We start from the raw sequence: 16,930 nt of genomic DNA on the forward strand, positions 1-16,930 counted from the left end.
AACAATGTTGACATTGCCAACTGTGCGGAGAGAAGTCGCGAGTAAAAACTGATTTGTATACATAAACATAAACTTTTCTCACATGACATAATTTCTGCTATTTTCTCACGAAACCGGCCCACTATACTGCTTCGTCACATGATTCTCAACATGACAGTCGGGGGAAAAGGTTTGAGATTATTGATAATTGCGTACCGAATTATTGCATTTTCATTCACTAGAACATAATAACATATAGGTTTTTGAATGCCCGCCAGACACTACGCTTCCGAGTGTCTCGACAGTAAAAGTTAATTACCTAATCCCTCCGCTGACAGCTTGCTGATTGAACCTGTTATTGGAAGAGTTCACTAAAAAGTCAACACGTAGAACGCTTGCTAGAGTGGAAATAATTTTCCACTCGCGATTTCGTCACTTTTATCTTCATTTAAGCTCAAAATTCAACATGTTTCCATTTCCTGATCGCGCCAGAAGGGAAAAACCTCCACTGAATCACCACTATTCGAACAAAACCTGTAAATACACTAACCCCGCACACGGACGGTACGCAACTGTCAACATGCTTTGTTTTTAGTTTTGCCTTCTTCAAGAGAAGAGAGCTTTTCAACCGGCGAGAGAGAATGGGTGAGAGTGAATAAAAGCATGCGCATTCGCTTGTGGTTTGACACTTTTCCATGTGATAATACAACGAAAGCTCCTTTGTGGGCTGCTTTGTTGTTGTTAACCTATTGCACGGGCAGGAAAAGCGCGGACGTTTTCTTCAGAAGGAAACAAAACAGTGCAGCAAAGTTGCCAGACTGTAAAAAAAGACCGGCTGTTGCTTACATGCTATGTATTTTATACGACAAAACAATCTTCCAGCAATCTTCGGGTAAGTAAGAAACATATCGAATCATGTAAATTAATGAAATAGTTTTACACTCATTTCCACAATTAAATATCCATTAAACAATCATTAAACATAGGGGAGTAATAAGAAGAATAAACCGTCGAGTTAGCATTAGAAAAAAAAAGAGTTAAACCACTTATCAGCGTACACTAAGAGTAAGTTTGATTTGTTCTCTTCTGTTTCCGGCCACCTCCACTGCCACCGTTCGCCGTGACTGTTGGCAGCTGCTGATAGTTTTGTGGCTGCAGGGGAGCCGGTTGTTGATTATGCTGTCTAATCTTCTGTTGCTGCTGAAAGCTCCCCTTTATTTCGCCCGCCGCGACCGACTGTGCTTTGTTGTTATTGTTGTTCATGCTGACGCTGTTCGCAGTAACAGCTTCGGGAGCTAAATGTGTGTTTCGTTTCCGGTTATTAATATTAAGTTTTTTGAAAAATATTTTCAACCTACCAACAGCGGCGAGCGTTGTTTTGGCAAGCGGTGCGGTTTTAGTGTTTTTCGAGTCCTGCTTGTCACCACTGATCGGATCGGAGGGCGATCCGTTCTCGGTGATTGCTTCCTCGGCCCTCTCGATGCTGGGGGAGATGTTTGCGTTGAGAGCTTTGATAACGTTCAGCGATGATTTTTTCTGTAACTTTTCTGCCTCGGCTGGTTGGGCTTGCGGATCTGCTGACCTCTCTGTTTCGGTGTGGCCATTCATACTATTTCCAGCTGTTGCGGCTGCTGCTGCTGCTACAGCTGATGCTCCTTGAGATTCCGTTGGAGGATCTGCCGTGGTATCATCTTCGCTGGTGGATTTCTCCGCTTCGGAAACGGACGTGTCCGAGGATTCGTCCGATGCTTCTCCGGCCTAAAAAGTTAGAGAAATCGATGAATGAATGAAAAAACAATAAGTTGAAGTGCGAAGAAGATAAATGACTATGGGTAAGAAACGAGGATGATTCTCATTGAATAAAAACTGCTAGTGGATAAATGATAGATCAAATTCACAAAAAAGAAGCACACTTGTTTTTCAGAATAGTTTGGTTTGACTTTCGCATACGGTTGAAGGCGTGATTTAGAGAGTTTCCACGTCAGTAAGTTTTCGACATCGAAATAGTTTAGGATGAATGAGTTTCCGAATCGTGCATGAAACATGCGGTGAAAAACACAAAACCTCGGCTGACAATGGCATGCCTACTCACGTCGTTCGATGATTTGGATAATTTTAATGTCTTATTAAGGAGAGGGCGTCCAAAGAAACTGCTAGTGAACGCCGGAAGAGCCAACTTCTCGGGAAAAAGGATTGAATGGCATGGCCATTTCGGTATTTCCAGAGAAATTTGTGCTTTCAATGCAACAGCAAGGTGGAAATCCCATCTCCCTGGGGGCTCGTGATCGGTTAGATGTGCTTCAGGGACGGTAGTGGTCTTGAGATATCCGTTTCTAGTTTCCTGTGGAAGGCGGCGATATTTCAGAATGGTAGCGGTTTTGCCAATCATCGAGGATGAGGACGATTTTTGTATGATGTCTAATGTTTTAAAACATTTCTATGCTTTATCGATTAATTATCGTTCTAACCATGCAGAGCAAGTGATTATGAACTGATAGAATTATTAAAATTATTGATGCTATATGCTTCAAGCTGTTATTTCGAATGTGAGTTTTCCGTCAATTGTTTAAAGATAAATGAAACTCTTCACAAAATCCATGGTGACGGCTGATAGTTGAACATTCTCCAAAAAACTATAAATTTAATTTTTTAGGATCGTCCTTAAAACGTCACGTGAGGTCATTGAAATTCGCCTAATCCGTTTCTGCTCCAGAGGTATCATTGAGAAATATGACAAAAGCTGGAATTCTCCATGCAAAAGAGTTTTCCATGCAAAAGAGTTCTATCCGAGATTTCTGTGCTCCGATCACACTCAAAATAGTTATATTTATTCTTTATCCAAAAATTTCAGACCCATACTTTTTTGTTTGGCCCCTAGTATGCCACTTTCGAACATGAGGTGGCCTGAAAATCGATTTGTTTCAAAATTTAAAATTTTCGAAAATTTATAACGTTTGAGCCGTTAAACCGACGAAAAACCTTTCAACATCAAATTTCAGGAAGCTAATGAGCCCTTCAAGGAAAAATATCAAACTGTACTTTGAATATTATTAACTATACGAAAATTATTATACAAATCGTATATTGCCGTTTTGGAGACTTCGTCTAATTTTTTTGTATTTTTAAGAAAATTTTACATAAAATATGAATTTTCACAAAGGTATATTTTTTTTTGGAGATACCTTTTTTTTCATATTTCAATGTCCACCATGACCACCATGCGTCTCCATTGAAAACTAGTTCCCTCAATGCAAATGGTACCCTGGGTCTAGAATCTTCTAAAACGGTAAAATATGGTTTGTATCATGATACTGCATTGAAAATTAAAAGTCTGCCTCCTGGGCCCTTTTTGAATAGTGAAGCCCTGTTCACTTTACTTTTGATGAACCCAGATCTACTGTTTAAATTAGATTTGATTTGATTTGACTTAATTTATTTAATTCGCCCAACCTTTTGTGGTCTTAATCAACATAAGGATGGGAAAAATCCCAATTTAATTTGAAACAACACGTTCATTCTCAAACGAGCCTAAAAACCCATCATCTTTTCAAACATAAATTACAAATTAATCATACATATAGCACTATTATTTGAATTAAAGATAAACAGAAAAACAGGTGGACATACCAAAAATTGAACATGTCATACGCCTGTTAGTTTCTTCTGCCATAGACCTAACAGGGTTATTCATTTCATGCCATAGTTGGTTTGTTAGAAATTCAGTCGAAGGGGGATGAATTGTCTACTCGGGTGAGATGTTAAATTTCAAAAACGGTGGTTGCTTCCAAACACTTTCGTCGCTGTTCAAAGATTTGCAGACCTATCAGAGTACGATTCTCGTACGGTGGAAGATTACCCGGATCGTTCCGAGGTAAATTCCGTAGTGCACGCTTAACAAACAGTTTCTGGATACGTTCGATACGATCACTTGTTTTAATGCGGGTCCCATGTTACGCAGGCAGCTCCCAAAATTGGACAGTAGAGTGAGCGCAGTGTACAAGGATCGTTGAAGTATTTTCAGTTTTGAGAATCATTTCTAATTGCTAAAATGATTACCGCTGATTTAAATTTGTTAGATTATTTGGTCCAACAAAACTCTTTAGCTCTTTAACCAATCGTCGAACATAATCAGCAAGCTCTGGAGTGTAATGAGGTCAATGGATTTAATGACCAGGTAAATTTTATGATCATCGGCATAACGAAGTCGGCAGCCACAAGGCAACAGAAATGTGACGTCATTGATGAACAAGGAGAATAACAATGGTCCTAAAGTGCTTCCCTGAGGGACAACTGATATAATGCAAAACCATTCTGACTCCGATGCTCCAAGTTTTATCGCCATCCGTCTCTCACAAAGATACGTACAAAACCATACAACGAGTCGATCCGAATCCCCTGAACGTCTCAGCTTCTCCAAAAAAAATCTGATGGTCAACACGATTAAATGCTGCCTTTATACAGTGCATCAATTTGAAGGCGTTGATCTAATGTGCGCAAGCAATGTGACGAAAATTCCAGTAAATTGGTAGATACCGATCTGCTGGGAAGTGCTAATGCAATTCTTCAAATGGAAGAAGAGGTAATTATTCACGATAGACTTCAAAACCATCGAGTATGCACACAGAGAAGTAATACCCCTGTAATTTCTAACGTTTTGTTTGTGTCCTTTTTTGAATACAGGAAACATGTAAGCAAAGCAAAGCCTTGTTGCATACGATGACTGGCTTGTTAGGCCAGTATCGTACCTCGAGACCAGTTAGGAGATTAGGAAACATGTAGGATGACTCCCAAATGCTAGGGAAAGTGGAGGAAGCCGATGACAAACTGAATAGAAAGGCAAGAGGAGCTTTCAGAGAATTGCAGCAACAACGCCACAGGAATTCCGTCCGGGCCAGGAGCGATAGATTGCTTCATCTCTTTAACTATCAACTCAACATCATTTTCATCAACAATGAGAACATTCGCATGAAAGTCTGTCGGCACGTCCACTAAAGCAGTTGCAATGTCTTCAGCAGTCGTCGTTTCGCTGCAGAACACATCACCAAAATGCTTTTTGGACCTACAACTCGTTATTTTTTCTTCATTATCAAAAAATACAGTCGCTGGTACACTATCTTTTTCCGTTGGGATTTTATATAGTTCGGCTTTCGGATTAGTCCGAAGATCTCGTTCGGCACGTTTGATGTAGCGTTTGTACAGTGTCTTATTTAATTTTATATATAAACGACTGGCTAGAGTAAATTGTGAATGGTTAAGCTCACACAGACTCTTTCGATACGCTCGGAAACGCGTGAAAACCACGTTTTAGTTTCTTGAGTTCTGTATTACTTCAAGCTGGTTCTCGTCGTGGATGCACTACTGGGACACAATCTGCTAACAGTTCGGCTGAAAAGTTTATAGGGTTGACCCCTTGCAAAAAATCTACTTGACCATCACAAAGCACCATCTTCCAATAGATACGTGTCCAAATTTGACAGCAATCGGTCGATTAGTTTGCGAATTACAGCAAAGAGAGTAAGCAACTTTTGTTGTTGTGACTTGCTTTTTGATGGAGAAAAATACAGTGCAAACCAAAGCATGGCCTGACAAAGGTTATCCGAACTCTGCTCCAGCTTTTGCAACTGTGGAATATTGGTTTCGTCAATTTCGAACTGTTCGTGTGAGCACAGTTGATGCTGAGCGCAGTGGACGTCCAAAATATAATGTTACTCTAGAAAACATAAAAAAAATCCACAAAATACACAAAGTAGAAGTTGAGTTGACTGCTAATAAAAAACTCAAAGTAGAAGTTGAGTTGACTGCTAATTCAACACATGTTGTATATCGATCCATGATTACCTGAGATTACCTGAGAACTACAATAACCGAACCACATGCCTTGATCTTCACCCAAATCTGCTCTAGGCTGTCATCCATAGCTAACGTAAGCACAGAAAACGAAAAGTTACTATCACTGCAATTAGAACACCACCACCAGAATCTTTCTCACTGTTGAGACGTCTTCGATCTGAAATATAAACATGGTGGTTGTGTCCGAAGAGTTATGATGAGTAGATGCAGTCGTCCAGATCTGTTTCAGTCAGGATGAGCGGTCTTACGAGCGGTCGATAACACTCAGCATAAACTCTTCCAGTTTTGTCCTTGGACCACGAGAATTTTGGTAGTAGTTTTTTCGGATCAGAATTAAAACATAACCTAATTGGCCTGGGAGCGCGTTGGCCCCCAACATCCTCCAGTGGTTGATCTTTCTAGTTGTGGGCATCATAAGATAAGAGCAAATCTGGACTAGGCCTCAGAGATCGTCTGGGCGAAAAGTACCACCGGCATCCGAATCCAAAGAGGTCGGCTGGGAAAAACCTCCATTTCAGCGGGACAAATAGAGGAAGATAGAGATACATTGGGGACGCTTTCTACGCGGGTTGTTTTTATGCTTTTTTTGAAACGGGATATTTTTACAATAACGCGGATTATTTTTACTCGATTCGGAAGAATATTTGTACGCGGTATCAAATAAGTTTAGTATAAGTATATCTAATCTAATCTTTCAAATGCGGTACAACCAACCGCGTAAAAAGCGACCCCAGTGTACTCGCCTGTGATAGAGGCACTAAGTCCTATGCCGTTAGAGAAACATCGCTTATTGGTTATCAAACAACCATCGCCTCCGAGTACCGATTCGTCTGTGTTTCGTTATACGTCAGAAGAGCGTTTTTTTTTTTTCAAACTGAGATCGATCCCAATTTTGAATGAAACAAAGGGGGGCGGGACACGAGGCATACAGACGCGAGGCATAATGGAGGTGAGGCATAATGGATACGAGGCAGACTGCCACAAGGCATACCAGACGCGAGGCCGAATGGACGCGAGGCCGAATGGACGCGAGACTGAATAGACGCGAGGCCGAATAGACGCGAGACCGAATGGACGTAAGGCCGAATGAACGTGAGGCCGAATAGGATATTGCACGATCGCATGTGATCCAATTATCGTGACTACGTGTCCCGGATTTGCAACATCCATATAAGAATGTCACAATTGAAAAATATCCATCAAAATGTCTATTGAAAAATATGTTGCACGTTTGATGATTGACAAAAAGCGTCATCCAACCAATTGTATATTAAATTCAGATATGTTTAACTTCAAGTTAGTTAGTTCAAGTGCAACTATATTTCTAAAGAGTTTAGGTTGGGCATAATATTATTTTTTAAATCATGCGGCGAAGACGCATAATCGAGGGCAAGGAAACGTGGCGGTACTAAGCCGCCGTGGTTTCCGCAGTCCGAGCCGGCCGCTGACCCGCCTTCGGAAGCGGCGGCCTCTCGCACACAAACGACTGATCTACTGGTTTGCTAGGTCTACTCAAACAGAGTTTCTTTCCCTTAGTTAAGTCCGAACGAGCGGTAGCGAGTAAGGATAGCATTCGCTCGGACAGCGAGTCGGCCGAAGACCGCGAGTGTATTTCTTTCCAAATGTCACTCTGAAGCAGAATACATGTTATTAAAAGAGGGCTGTGATGATGATGACGATATACCGTATTCCGGCTCACTTCCCCATTCGGCCTTGTGTCCATTCGGCCTCGCCTCCATTCGGCCTCGCGTCCATTCGGCCTCGCGTCCATATGCCTCGTGTCCGTATGCCTCGCGTCTGTATGCTTAACGGGTTGACGGGTTTATGACAAACAGAGGACATTTTGAACAGATCTGAATCTGTTGAGACTAGTTTAACCAATACCAATGTTTGTCTCCCAGCAACGGCTCGCGATTTTTCCAACTCAATCACAAGTTGCAGGTGGGAGTGAAAGTCAAATATACCCGGAACTTAGGTTTTGGAGGCACTGCAATACAGGCTCAATACAGGCTTGAAGAGAGGTGTCTTTATTACGGGCAGTGGCCAGCGCTGAGGAACGATTCTTGTACCAATAACAATCAATTGATTTGCGCATAATCTCCATGAGTTACGCTTTTATCATGCGGTGGATTTGATCAGGCTTGAAATTTGTCCTGCACGTAGATAAAATCCGTACAGCAACGCCTTTGATGAAGAAATTGTTCATTTCGCTGCGGCTGATTCCTGAGCAGTCCTTAGCAACATGATAGTAGGTTCCACAGAGACCACAAATGCAATGGTCGATTCCAGTTTGTAACCTGTGCGGTTGCAATTGTAGCATCAAGTGGAAAATTTACCTAATTTTCGGTATTGCTACGAGAGAGTGTATGAGTAAAAATTACCCTCATTTGAACACTCCCGTAAGAGCGTGTGCCCAACATGACAACTCTCACCACTTGCGCTGAATATCGTTCACATAAGTTTGTTTATTTTCGTTTGAAATCGTTCGTTTTTTCGTTTGTCAAGGATATTGTCACGTTAAATAGGTTTGATTTTTTGTCATGTTTGTGAATGAATGTTTAGGGATAGATAGGCCGGTATTTTCCTCTAGTTGCAAAATAGTGGCGCTGAATGCGATGGACAGCCATCGCAGGATTTTGTGTTTAGCCTCGATCTCGGTACGGGACACACGTCGCGTGTGGTTTTGATTTTTGTGCTTCTAACTGGTGTATTTTGCAGGTTGTGTGAACGTTGTTCTGCTGCTAAGTCCAGCCAATGGCCCGTGCATCGAATGCAAACTCTGGCGTTTGCGCGCCGGATCGGTTAGCAGTGTTTGCTACCCCGGCTAATCGTAAAGGAGCAGTAGAGAAGACACCCTCCCGCCGAAGACCATCAATGCAGCAGAATCCACAGCCGGAATTATTGGATTCCTCAACGGCCGTCGGCACCCACCACCGCCATCGACAGAAAAGAGGAAAATAGGAATAAATTGCGATTAGTGTTTGTTTTGTTTGTTTTCTTTTTTTACGTTCTAGTGAAGTTAAGAAAGTCCGTAGAGTTTTGGCCGCCCTGTAAAAGTTTCGCAGGGCAAATTTCAGTGTGTACAGGGTGACCCCCTATTACAAGTTACATCTTCCGAGCATATTTCGCATGCTCTCTTTTGTTGGATTACAAAACGATGCACAGATGTAAACAAACTGCTTGAATTTGGCGGCAATAGCAACAGAACAATATGGCACCAACAGAAGCACAATCGGCAACTTTTGGAAATTTATTTTTATAGAATCACTGAATACCAGTCAAAGAATACGGAAAACTTCAACGAATCGAAATAAACCGAACGATTAACTTGTCAAACGAACCAGACTTGCGTTAAAAAAAAACAAATGCTATGAAAAACAACTGATAATTCCCGAAAACGGACATCAACAACCATCGTAAACAACGCGCAAGAGTTGCCAGTATAGGGAATCTCAACACTCAACTGATACGAGCATGGAATATGATCATTTATGAAATAATACTGGCCAAGTTCATCTGGTTTGTATTTAAGTTTAGGTTAAAGTTCAGTTAATGTGAGTCGATCTGAGCGAGTGGGATGGACCATTGCTCATTTCTATGTATTTAAAAAAATCATAGGGTAAATCAACCTATAGTTGATCCCTTCCCTATACTGGACCACCCGCCAGATTAACTCAATTTCTCTTAACATGAATTCGGAATTTATTTTCAGTTTCTCGTGATTCTGATGCAAATTGGCTGGATAAGAAGGTTCCTGATGCAAGTTTTCCCTCGAGATTTCTTATAGATTGACTTAATCTAGCAGGGTGGTGCACTATAAGAATGGATTGACCGCCGGTCAGATTAACTCAATTTGTACGAAATCTCGAGGGATTTCCAGTCAGCTTCTATAAAAAAAACACCTAATCCATCTAATCTTCTTCAGAATCACGAGAAACATTTGTATAAATTCTTATTTATATCGAGAGAATAAACAGTTTTTCGTCAGGGCAGTGGTCCATCCGAAGTAATTACCCCACTTTTCGCTCTGATCTCCAGCGAAAAAAAAAATGTATTTTGTTCACGACGAAAAGCAGCTTGCGCTGGACTAGGATAGGGTAAAATGACCCAGTGGACCACTATGCTCTATTAACCTTTATTGAACCACTCGTCCTGAATCGGAATTTATAAATGTTTGTGGTGCAGATTGGAAGGACTAGATATTTCCCGATTAAAGTTTTCTGAAAAATCCTCTAGTTTTCACATAATTTGAGCTAATCTTGGGAGAGCTCCACTATGGAAAGGGGTCCGCTATAGGTTAATTTACCCTAATTTGTCGATTATTCCTTCCAGCAAGGTACAGCGAACAGCAATAGGGTAAACTAACCTTCAGTGGACCCTTTTTCTTTATTGGACCATGTGCAAACTCGATGATTCTCTAGAGAACTTCCATCGGGAAACATCTTATCCTTCCAATCTGCATCACAAACGTTCATAAATTCTGATTCATATCACGACAAATTGAGTTATTCTGATGGGTGGTCTACTATATGTTAATAAAGCAAGGGGCCCACTCATCCTACCTTGTCTGCTATGAGCCTACTCATTTGAATTAAATTTCGACATGTTCTGCAGCATTTCACCAAATTGAATAATACTTTTTGAAGTGGAACTACCGTTAACGGACCACGTCCTTTAGCGGAATACCGATCAGATTTAATAGGTTTATGCGAAAACTCGGGGGAATTCCAGAAGACTTCATTCGGGAAATATCTTATCTAGCTAATTCGCATCAGCCCCTCAAGAAACATTCGTCAATTCCAATTTATAACAATAGAATAAACAGTTTTGCGTCAGGGTGGTCCACTATAGGAAGTGGTCCATCCAAGTAGTTCAACCCTTCTCGCCTTAAAAACAAGAGAAGTGAAAATAGTATTTTCAACGTAGTAGCCAGAGAAAAGTGAGGGTGTCCACAATAGGATGAGTGTCTATTATGTTTTTCTAAAATAGACCTGATGGATATTTGTTTAATTTTTTATTATTTTTCCCTTTTAATTTGTTATTCATATTTCCGTGTGGTTACTATTGAATGTTTAAAAATATTCAAAAAACATAATTGAAATAAAAAACAGTATACCTCCAGACCTATGCGCCGACCATATTATCGACGGCGGTGTAGAAAAAATTTTACCTCGGCGGCGATCGGCGCGCCGGCGTGACGCCGTTGGTATTTATCGGGGGCGGCGGCGTGTACCGGCGTGACACTAATTACCACTGCTAAAATATTGCGTATAATGTGTATACTTTCATGTTTTTGTATTTCAACATAAATAAATGAAAATATGTTTATCCGGGTTGACAGGATGTCAAAAAAAGAAATAAGAATGGTTAAGAATCAAGTAGACAAACAATTTAACAACCAGCAAAAAAATTACTATCGGCGCGATAAAAATTTCCTCAGCGGCGCGCCGACTCAAGAACATCGGCGGCGGCGGCTCGACGTGGCGGCGCATAGGACTATATACCTCCACTCATTGAAAAAAAAAATTTTGGAAGCTCCAATGTTAAAAAAGTGTATAGTTTCAAGGTGTTTTCAAACGAGGAGTGTGTAATATTGAACTGGTTGCACAGAACATGGTTTGAAATGAAACAGCGTTGAAAAACCTTGAAGAGGTTCACTATAGGAAATGGGTCTGTTACAGTTTAATTTACCCTATATAGCTCCGTAAAAAAATGATGTTTTAAGTAAATGCAAAAAAAATCAAACTTAGGGACTCCTGAGTACCGAACGATACTGCAAAATACGGTATGTATCATGATTTTGGCATAGTTATTGTAATTTAAAGTACAGTTTGGTATTTTTCCTTAAAGACCGCACCTTCGAGTTGAAAGGGGTTTATGCAAAAAAAATTTAGTCGGAAAGATAAAATTATCATCTACAACTGTGCTAAAGACATCACACCAGTCAAACAAACTGTTCTGGCTCTAAAAACATTTGTATCCCTCAAAACCATTTTATTATATAACCCTTTTCGAGAATTAGTCGTGGTTCAAAAACAGAAACATCTGAGAAACGTTTCAGGCAAAACAAGAATGACAATTTGGAAAAAAAATTTGAAATTGGGATATTTTTATGAAACTGCCTAATACTCACATTGAAGCTGGAATCTCCGTCAATGTTTGCGTATTTCTCGAGCAAATCCATACAGGCTGCATCCTCAAACGAATCATCACTGTCCTCAAAGTCCCGCTCTTCGACGTTTCGTTTCTTAGTAACCTGCTGCAGATGATCAATATGGTTCTAAAAAAAGAAAAAAAAAATCATAGCCTCACAACTACAGATGGTAAACCATGCATCACTTACGGCCTCCTGTGACGATTGCCTCATCGACGCCCGGGTGGAAACCACCGTCCGGATGGGCAAAGTAACCCGGTTCAACCAGGTAGGCCGAGACTCTTCCCCTGCTTGGCTCTCTGACCGGATAATTCTATTCAAACGCTGGCCGTGATATTTAAGCGCCCGCAACTTCCTGCGCCTGTTCTGTAGAAAACCCACCACCGTCGCGGGATAAACCGGTGGCTTCCCAAGCATCAGCGCCAGAAACGAGAGTGCAACGCGAATCAACCGGAGTGCGATCAAAGCCGGAAGGAAGAGTAACCACGGCAGCGGTCGAACCAGCGGAGGTGCCGAAATACTTATCTTATTCGGGTCATCGTTAGCAGAATGAATCGAAGAAGACTGCGGAAGGCTCCAGCGAGCGGTTTTTTCCACGATCGACAGCAAACTGTCCACCCGGCGGTACACAAACTGGCCAAGCCGAGTTGTCACTGCACGGGCCGAACCGTCGTACAGCAGGTCGAACAGAGAGTTCTGAGCCTCCACAGTTTCCTAATAGGGGAAGAGTAAAAAAAAAAAAACAAAAGTGTCAGACCAAACCATTCGCACGGACATCAGCTTCAGCAACGTGGGTTTCGCTGTCGCTCAGCTGCTAATCAAAACATGTCTAGCCGGGCAGAGAAGAGGTTCTTACCAGCTCATCGCTCGTTTGAGCTCGAGGATTGCTCATATTGCTATCACGTTCGGCTGAAATGGACAGGAAGAAGAACAAGAGGAAAGTAATCAATCGGTTGCCGGCTTAGTATATATAGTTTAATATTTCTTTGCACTTTTCATTTTGTTTTGTTCCAGAATATGCTTACTATCATCTTTTTAGCTCGTGACTAATTTAACCTGATCGATGAAAGACGCAACGATGGACTGCCGGCTGCCGGTAATCGAAAGTGAGTTCTGGCTGTGCCCTTTGAAACGGCATAAACACACACGCAATCACAGCTGTGTGCAGGTTGTTCGTTTTAAGGGGGGTTTAATTCGAATGAATTTTTGGAATTTCCAGATTTCACACAGCTTTGATTTGATTTATGGCATTTTACATATTTTTTCTTCGCTAAAATTGATTCCACGAAATCAACAAGTAATAATGATAATTGGTACATCATTTCGAAAGTGAACTCACGGAAACTAGCATTTAATTCAAACCAAGTTGAGTAAACCTTGAAGGTGTAACTCTCGTCTAAATCACTTCCTGCAGCTTGCTGATGTCATCCGAAGAATAATCAAACTTACTTCACGTTAGCTGCTGTTACCTGTGAGCGCTCGTAACGATGCTGCTTTGTAGTTCACAAATAAACCGTCTTGTCCAACATAATTGAATATTTCAAAAGGTGTTGTTTGATTCTTTTCATACGAATTTTGCGTCCCCAGCAGCATATAGTTACCCTCGATCGAATATGAATTTCGTTTAAAATATTACTACTATTTTTGTGCACAAAACAGAACTTTTCCAAAAAAAATCATTAATATAAATAGATAGGTAAATATCACGGAAGAGTGAAGAGTTAGATTGGCAAAAATCTAGTGAATGTGAAGCAAAATAGCACATCACAGTCGATTGTTTTATGGAGGCGGCATATACCTCGTGATAACATAATCAATCTGTGAACTCATGCGCCTCTACCGTTTCGCATCCAAACCCGGTTGCTTCAATTGCCGGAATACAAACTAAAGTAGCTTTATATCACTTGTTTTTCCTTGAGAACTGCGGTTCCTATCACCGCACAACAGTTCGAATATTGAACCCGTACGGTTTCCTACCTTGCAGCGAAAGGATGCACAGTCCAAAGTGTAACTGTGGGTAAGCAAGCACATGAAACCCGATGCTGATTGCCTACACATCCTGCTTCCAACCCGAATCAAACCTAACCTAGATAGTGGCAGCGCACAGTAATCGCGGAGGGGCTAACGACTGTGGCCTAACTTTTAGCGATGGATGGATGCAGTGTCCCAAGGGTTGGTTCCGTGCCGTGTGTGTGTACACCCCGATAGCGGACCTAGGCTGCTGCTGATTTCGGAATCCACTCTGCGCGAGCGGCGGCAACTGCAGGCAACCTATTGACTCTCGATCGACTGATAACCGATAAGCAAAATTGTTATACACACACACAACCGAATGAAATATTTGCGGAGGAATTATGTGCGCGCATTTTCGACCTTTTTTTCGGGAAAGGTGAGTCTGGGGAAGTGTTTGATTTTTGAGGAGGTAGCAAAAGGTTTAATTCCGTGCGATAAGAGGAATCAGCTCGATTTGTTTGTTTATTCAAATCTCGTCTTCGAGGTTGTGATGCAATTTTGTTGCATTCGTATTCCACCAACTGAGGCTGTGAACTACGTGATTCAAGTCGCGAAACGCGACTTTTCGTTTATGGCCTTCAAAGAATCACGCAAATATTTGGGTTGTGTTGCCAACTGGAATTTATGATGAATTTGTATTGAAAACATGCTATTTTTTAGTTCCACTTTTTTCACTTTTACGTAGAATATGTAGGAAAATTGAACGATGGAAGAATAGTTTATCCGTAATTGATAAGTGAACAATTTATCATAGTTCTAATTTGCCTGCTAATCTCAATATACCTACTGGAGAACAACTTTTATCCACTGTTCGGTTGAAAGCACAGTGCTGTTTCGATCGCTTCTTCAAAAGAATTCTACATCAATTATAATCTACCTTGTTGTAGAAAAAGCATTGAAAACCTAATTCTTATTTGGGCCTTTGTGTCCATATTGTATATGTATAGTTCTATGAACATCTATTTGATTACTCATTTTTCTAGATAGGGCTAAAGATTGTCATATTTGTTACAATTCGTTTGTGTTACAATTGTGGAAATAAATCGTAAAAAGCGTGTTTCATTAACTTGAGAGCAGTTGAGGAAAAGAGACTGCTTTGAATGCAGTTTGGTGTTCATAGAACGTCAATTTATAAATAATGACAACTTGTAGTTCCAGAGTTTCGCAAAAAAAAAACAAGCATTAGTAGCTACCTAGACTTAAATGAGTTTTCTCGTAAACATAACGTTGAAGCGACGAACCCGGAAGGCAACTACTATGCGACACTTTGACGTGAGTTGACGCATTTCTACACTGACTCAAGGCACCAAATTTCACAGAAAACACACAGGGTTAAAAAGTTGTAATCTTTCTAGAGCAACTATTTTGAGTTTAACAGCAGTTTTTTTTCGCTTTTGCCGACCAATTCAGTTAAAAAAAAACATAATCATGAATTGTTTGCTCTAACTTTAATGTATGTCCAAAATACGTCTACAACTGTGCCAAAACTTCAATTAAATCATGTACATTTTTGATATTTTCAATTTGTTGAGAACAGCAACTTGTATTTAAATGCCTGAAAAGAAAAATTAGAATTTACTATAATATTATAAACCAACACAAATCATCCCAGAATTATACTTACCTACATCTACTCACTTTGATCCACTTTCGCTATAAAATGCACACACGCAGACAAGAGACCAACGGAAATCATTGTTAACAATGTATGAGACAGAACAAATGGAACCATCGTAGAGTAAAGTTCGCATTCCTACAAAGTTATTAGTCGTCGGTCCGAAAACCATTTTTATCTTCGCTTTTTTGCATTTCGTTTGGTCGGTCAAAGTACTACAGTGCCGGGAAGTGTCCGCCGCCAGTCCGGATAAACTTCTCGTCGATTCACCCCCGAAACATTGGTGCCGAAACCCGGGATAGTGAAGTTGCAACGGAGCTAACCTCATCACCACGTGAGTCGGAAGGTTCCAGTCATCGATTGTCGTCCCCCAGCGGTACGGAACTAGCTATTCAGTCGGACTGTTAGCAGCAGAAGCATCTTCCCGCTGCCACCATCGTCGCCGCAGATTGGCCAACCTTATATCAGCGAAGCTAACCTCTTCGCCACGTGTGTCGAAATCTTCTCGTCATCGATTGTCGTCCGCCCGTCAAGTAGCAGCCGGAACATCTTTCAGCTACCAAATCGTGCCACGGATAGGCTAAATTAGCAACATCGTTGTCGTTGCCGTTCGTGAGCGGTAAGCAGAAAATTGTTGCCCAGCAGCAGCAATCATCTGCGTCGTCGTCGTCGTGGTCATCGCCGATCATATTCGGCCAGCCAACAGCATCAGTAAGGGTGGCAACAGTCATTATCGCCGTCGCTCGTCATCGTCGAGCAGCACCTGTGTTCCCCAGTGGATAGTGGTACGCCCGTGGCAGTGGATCGCAACCAAGTCGCTTCTTCTACCCCGTCGGCGGCAAATTATCACCATCTTCGACAACATTTGGTGACCACCAGTGGCAGCATTTATATCGGCGGATCGATCGAATCTAGAACAGCTCAGGGGAGGTCAGGGCAAGGTGTTAGTAAGTAGCAGAAGGTACAGGTACGCGAATTTTGTTACGTTTGGTTTTGCAAAAATGACGCCCAAAAAGCAAAAAGCGTCTAAATAAACAAAGTTGAAAATTTTATACCGTCGGCGGACCAACATTTTTGGTTCTGCAAAATTAATAAAAACTTTTGACGACGAATTCGATCCCACTAAACTTGCCCAAGTTGTCATTCGCATTCAACGTCTTGATGCTCTATGGCGAGAATTTGAGGAGACTCAAGATGAAATTGAGGTTCTTGAGGATAATGAAGAAGATTTCGCTGAAGAGAGGCAAGACTTTCAAGCCATCTATTATGAACTAAAGTAGAATCCCTGTACAACCCGTACCACCCGTACCACCCCCCGC

At 41.3% G+C, this 16,930-nt stretch overlaps 1 protein-coding gene across 3 annotated transcripts in view; it reads right to left on the reverse strand.

Moving 5' to 3' along the window:
• Nucleotides 1-815: 815 nt before the first annotated feature.
• The window catches only part of LOC129722417 (uncharacterized), a 35,982-nt gene continuing 19,867 nt past the window's right edge, over nt 816-16,930 (reverse strand). Inside the window, exons 1-7 of one of the 3 annotated variants that reach the window (XM_055675844.1) lie at nt 13,009-15,175; nt 12,840-12,892; nt 12,173-12,697; nt 11,963-12,109; nt 2,072-2,320; nt 1,338-1,737; nt 816-1,274 (exon numbers count right to left, since the gene is read on the reverse strand). In XM_055675844.1, coding sequence (XP_055531819.1) covers nt 1,039-1,274; nt 1,338-1,737; nt 2,072-2,320; nt 11,963-12,109; nt 12,173-12,697; nt 12,840-12,875 — 1,593 coding nt within the window. In that variant the 5' untranslated portion in view covers nt 12,876-12,892; nt 13,009-15,175 and the 3' untranslated portion in view covers nt 816-1,038. Of the gene's footprint in view, nt 1,275-1,337; nt 1,738-2,071; nt 2,321-11,962; nt 12,110-12,172; nt 12,698-12,839; nt 12,893-13,008; nt 15,176-16,930 lie in introns of those variants that run through there. The other 2 variants (XM_055675843.1, XM_055675845.1) reach the window with 2 other exon arrangements.

The sequence above is a fragment of the Wyeomyia smithii genome, chromosome 2 (genome assembly GCF_029784165.1).
Source record: "Wyeomyia smithii strain HCP4-BCI-WySm-NY-G18 chromosome 2, ASM2978416v1, whole genome shotgun sequence".
Classification (NCBI taxonomy): Eukaryota; Metazoa; Arthropoda; class Insecta; order Diptera; family Culicidae; genus Wyeomyia; species Wyeomyia smithii.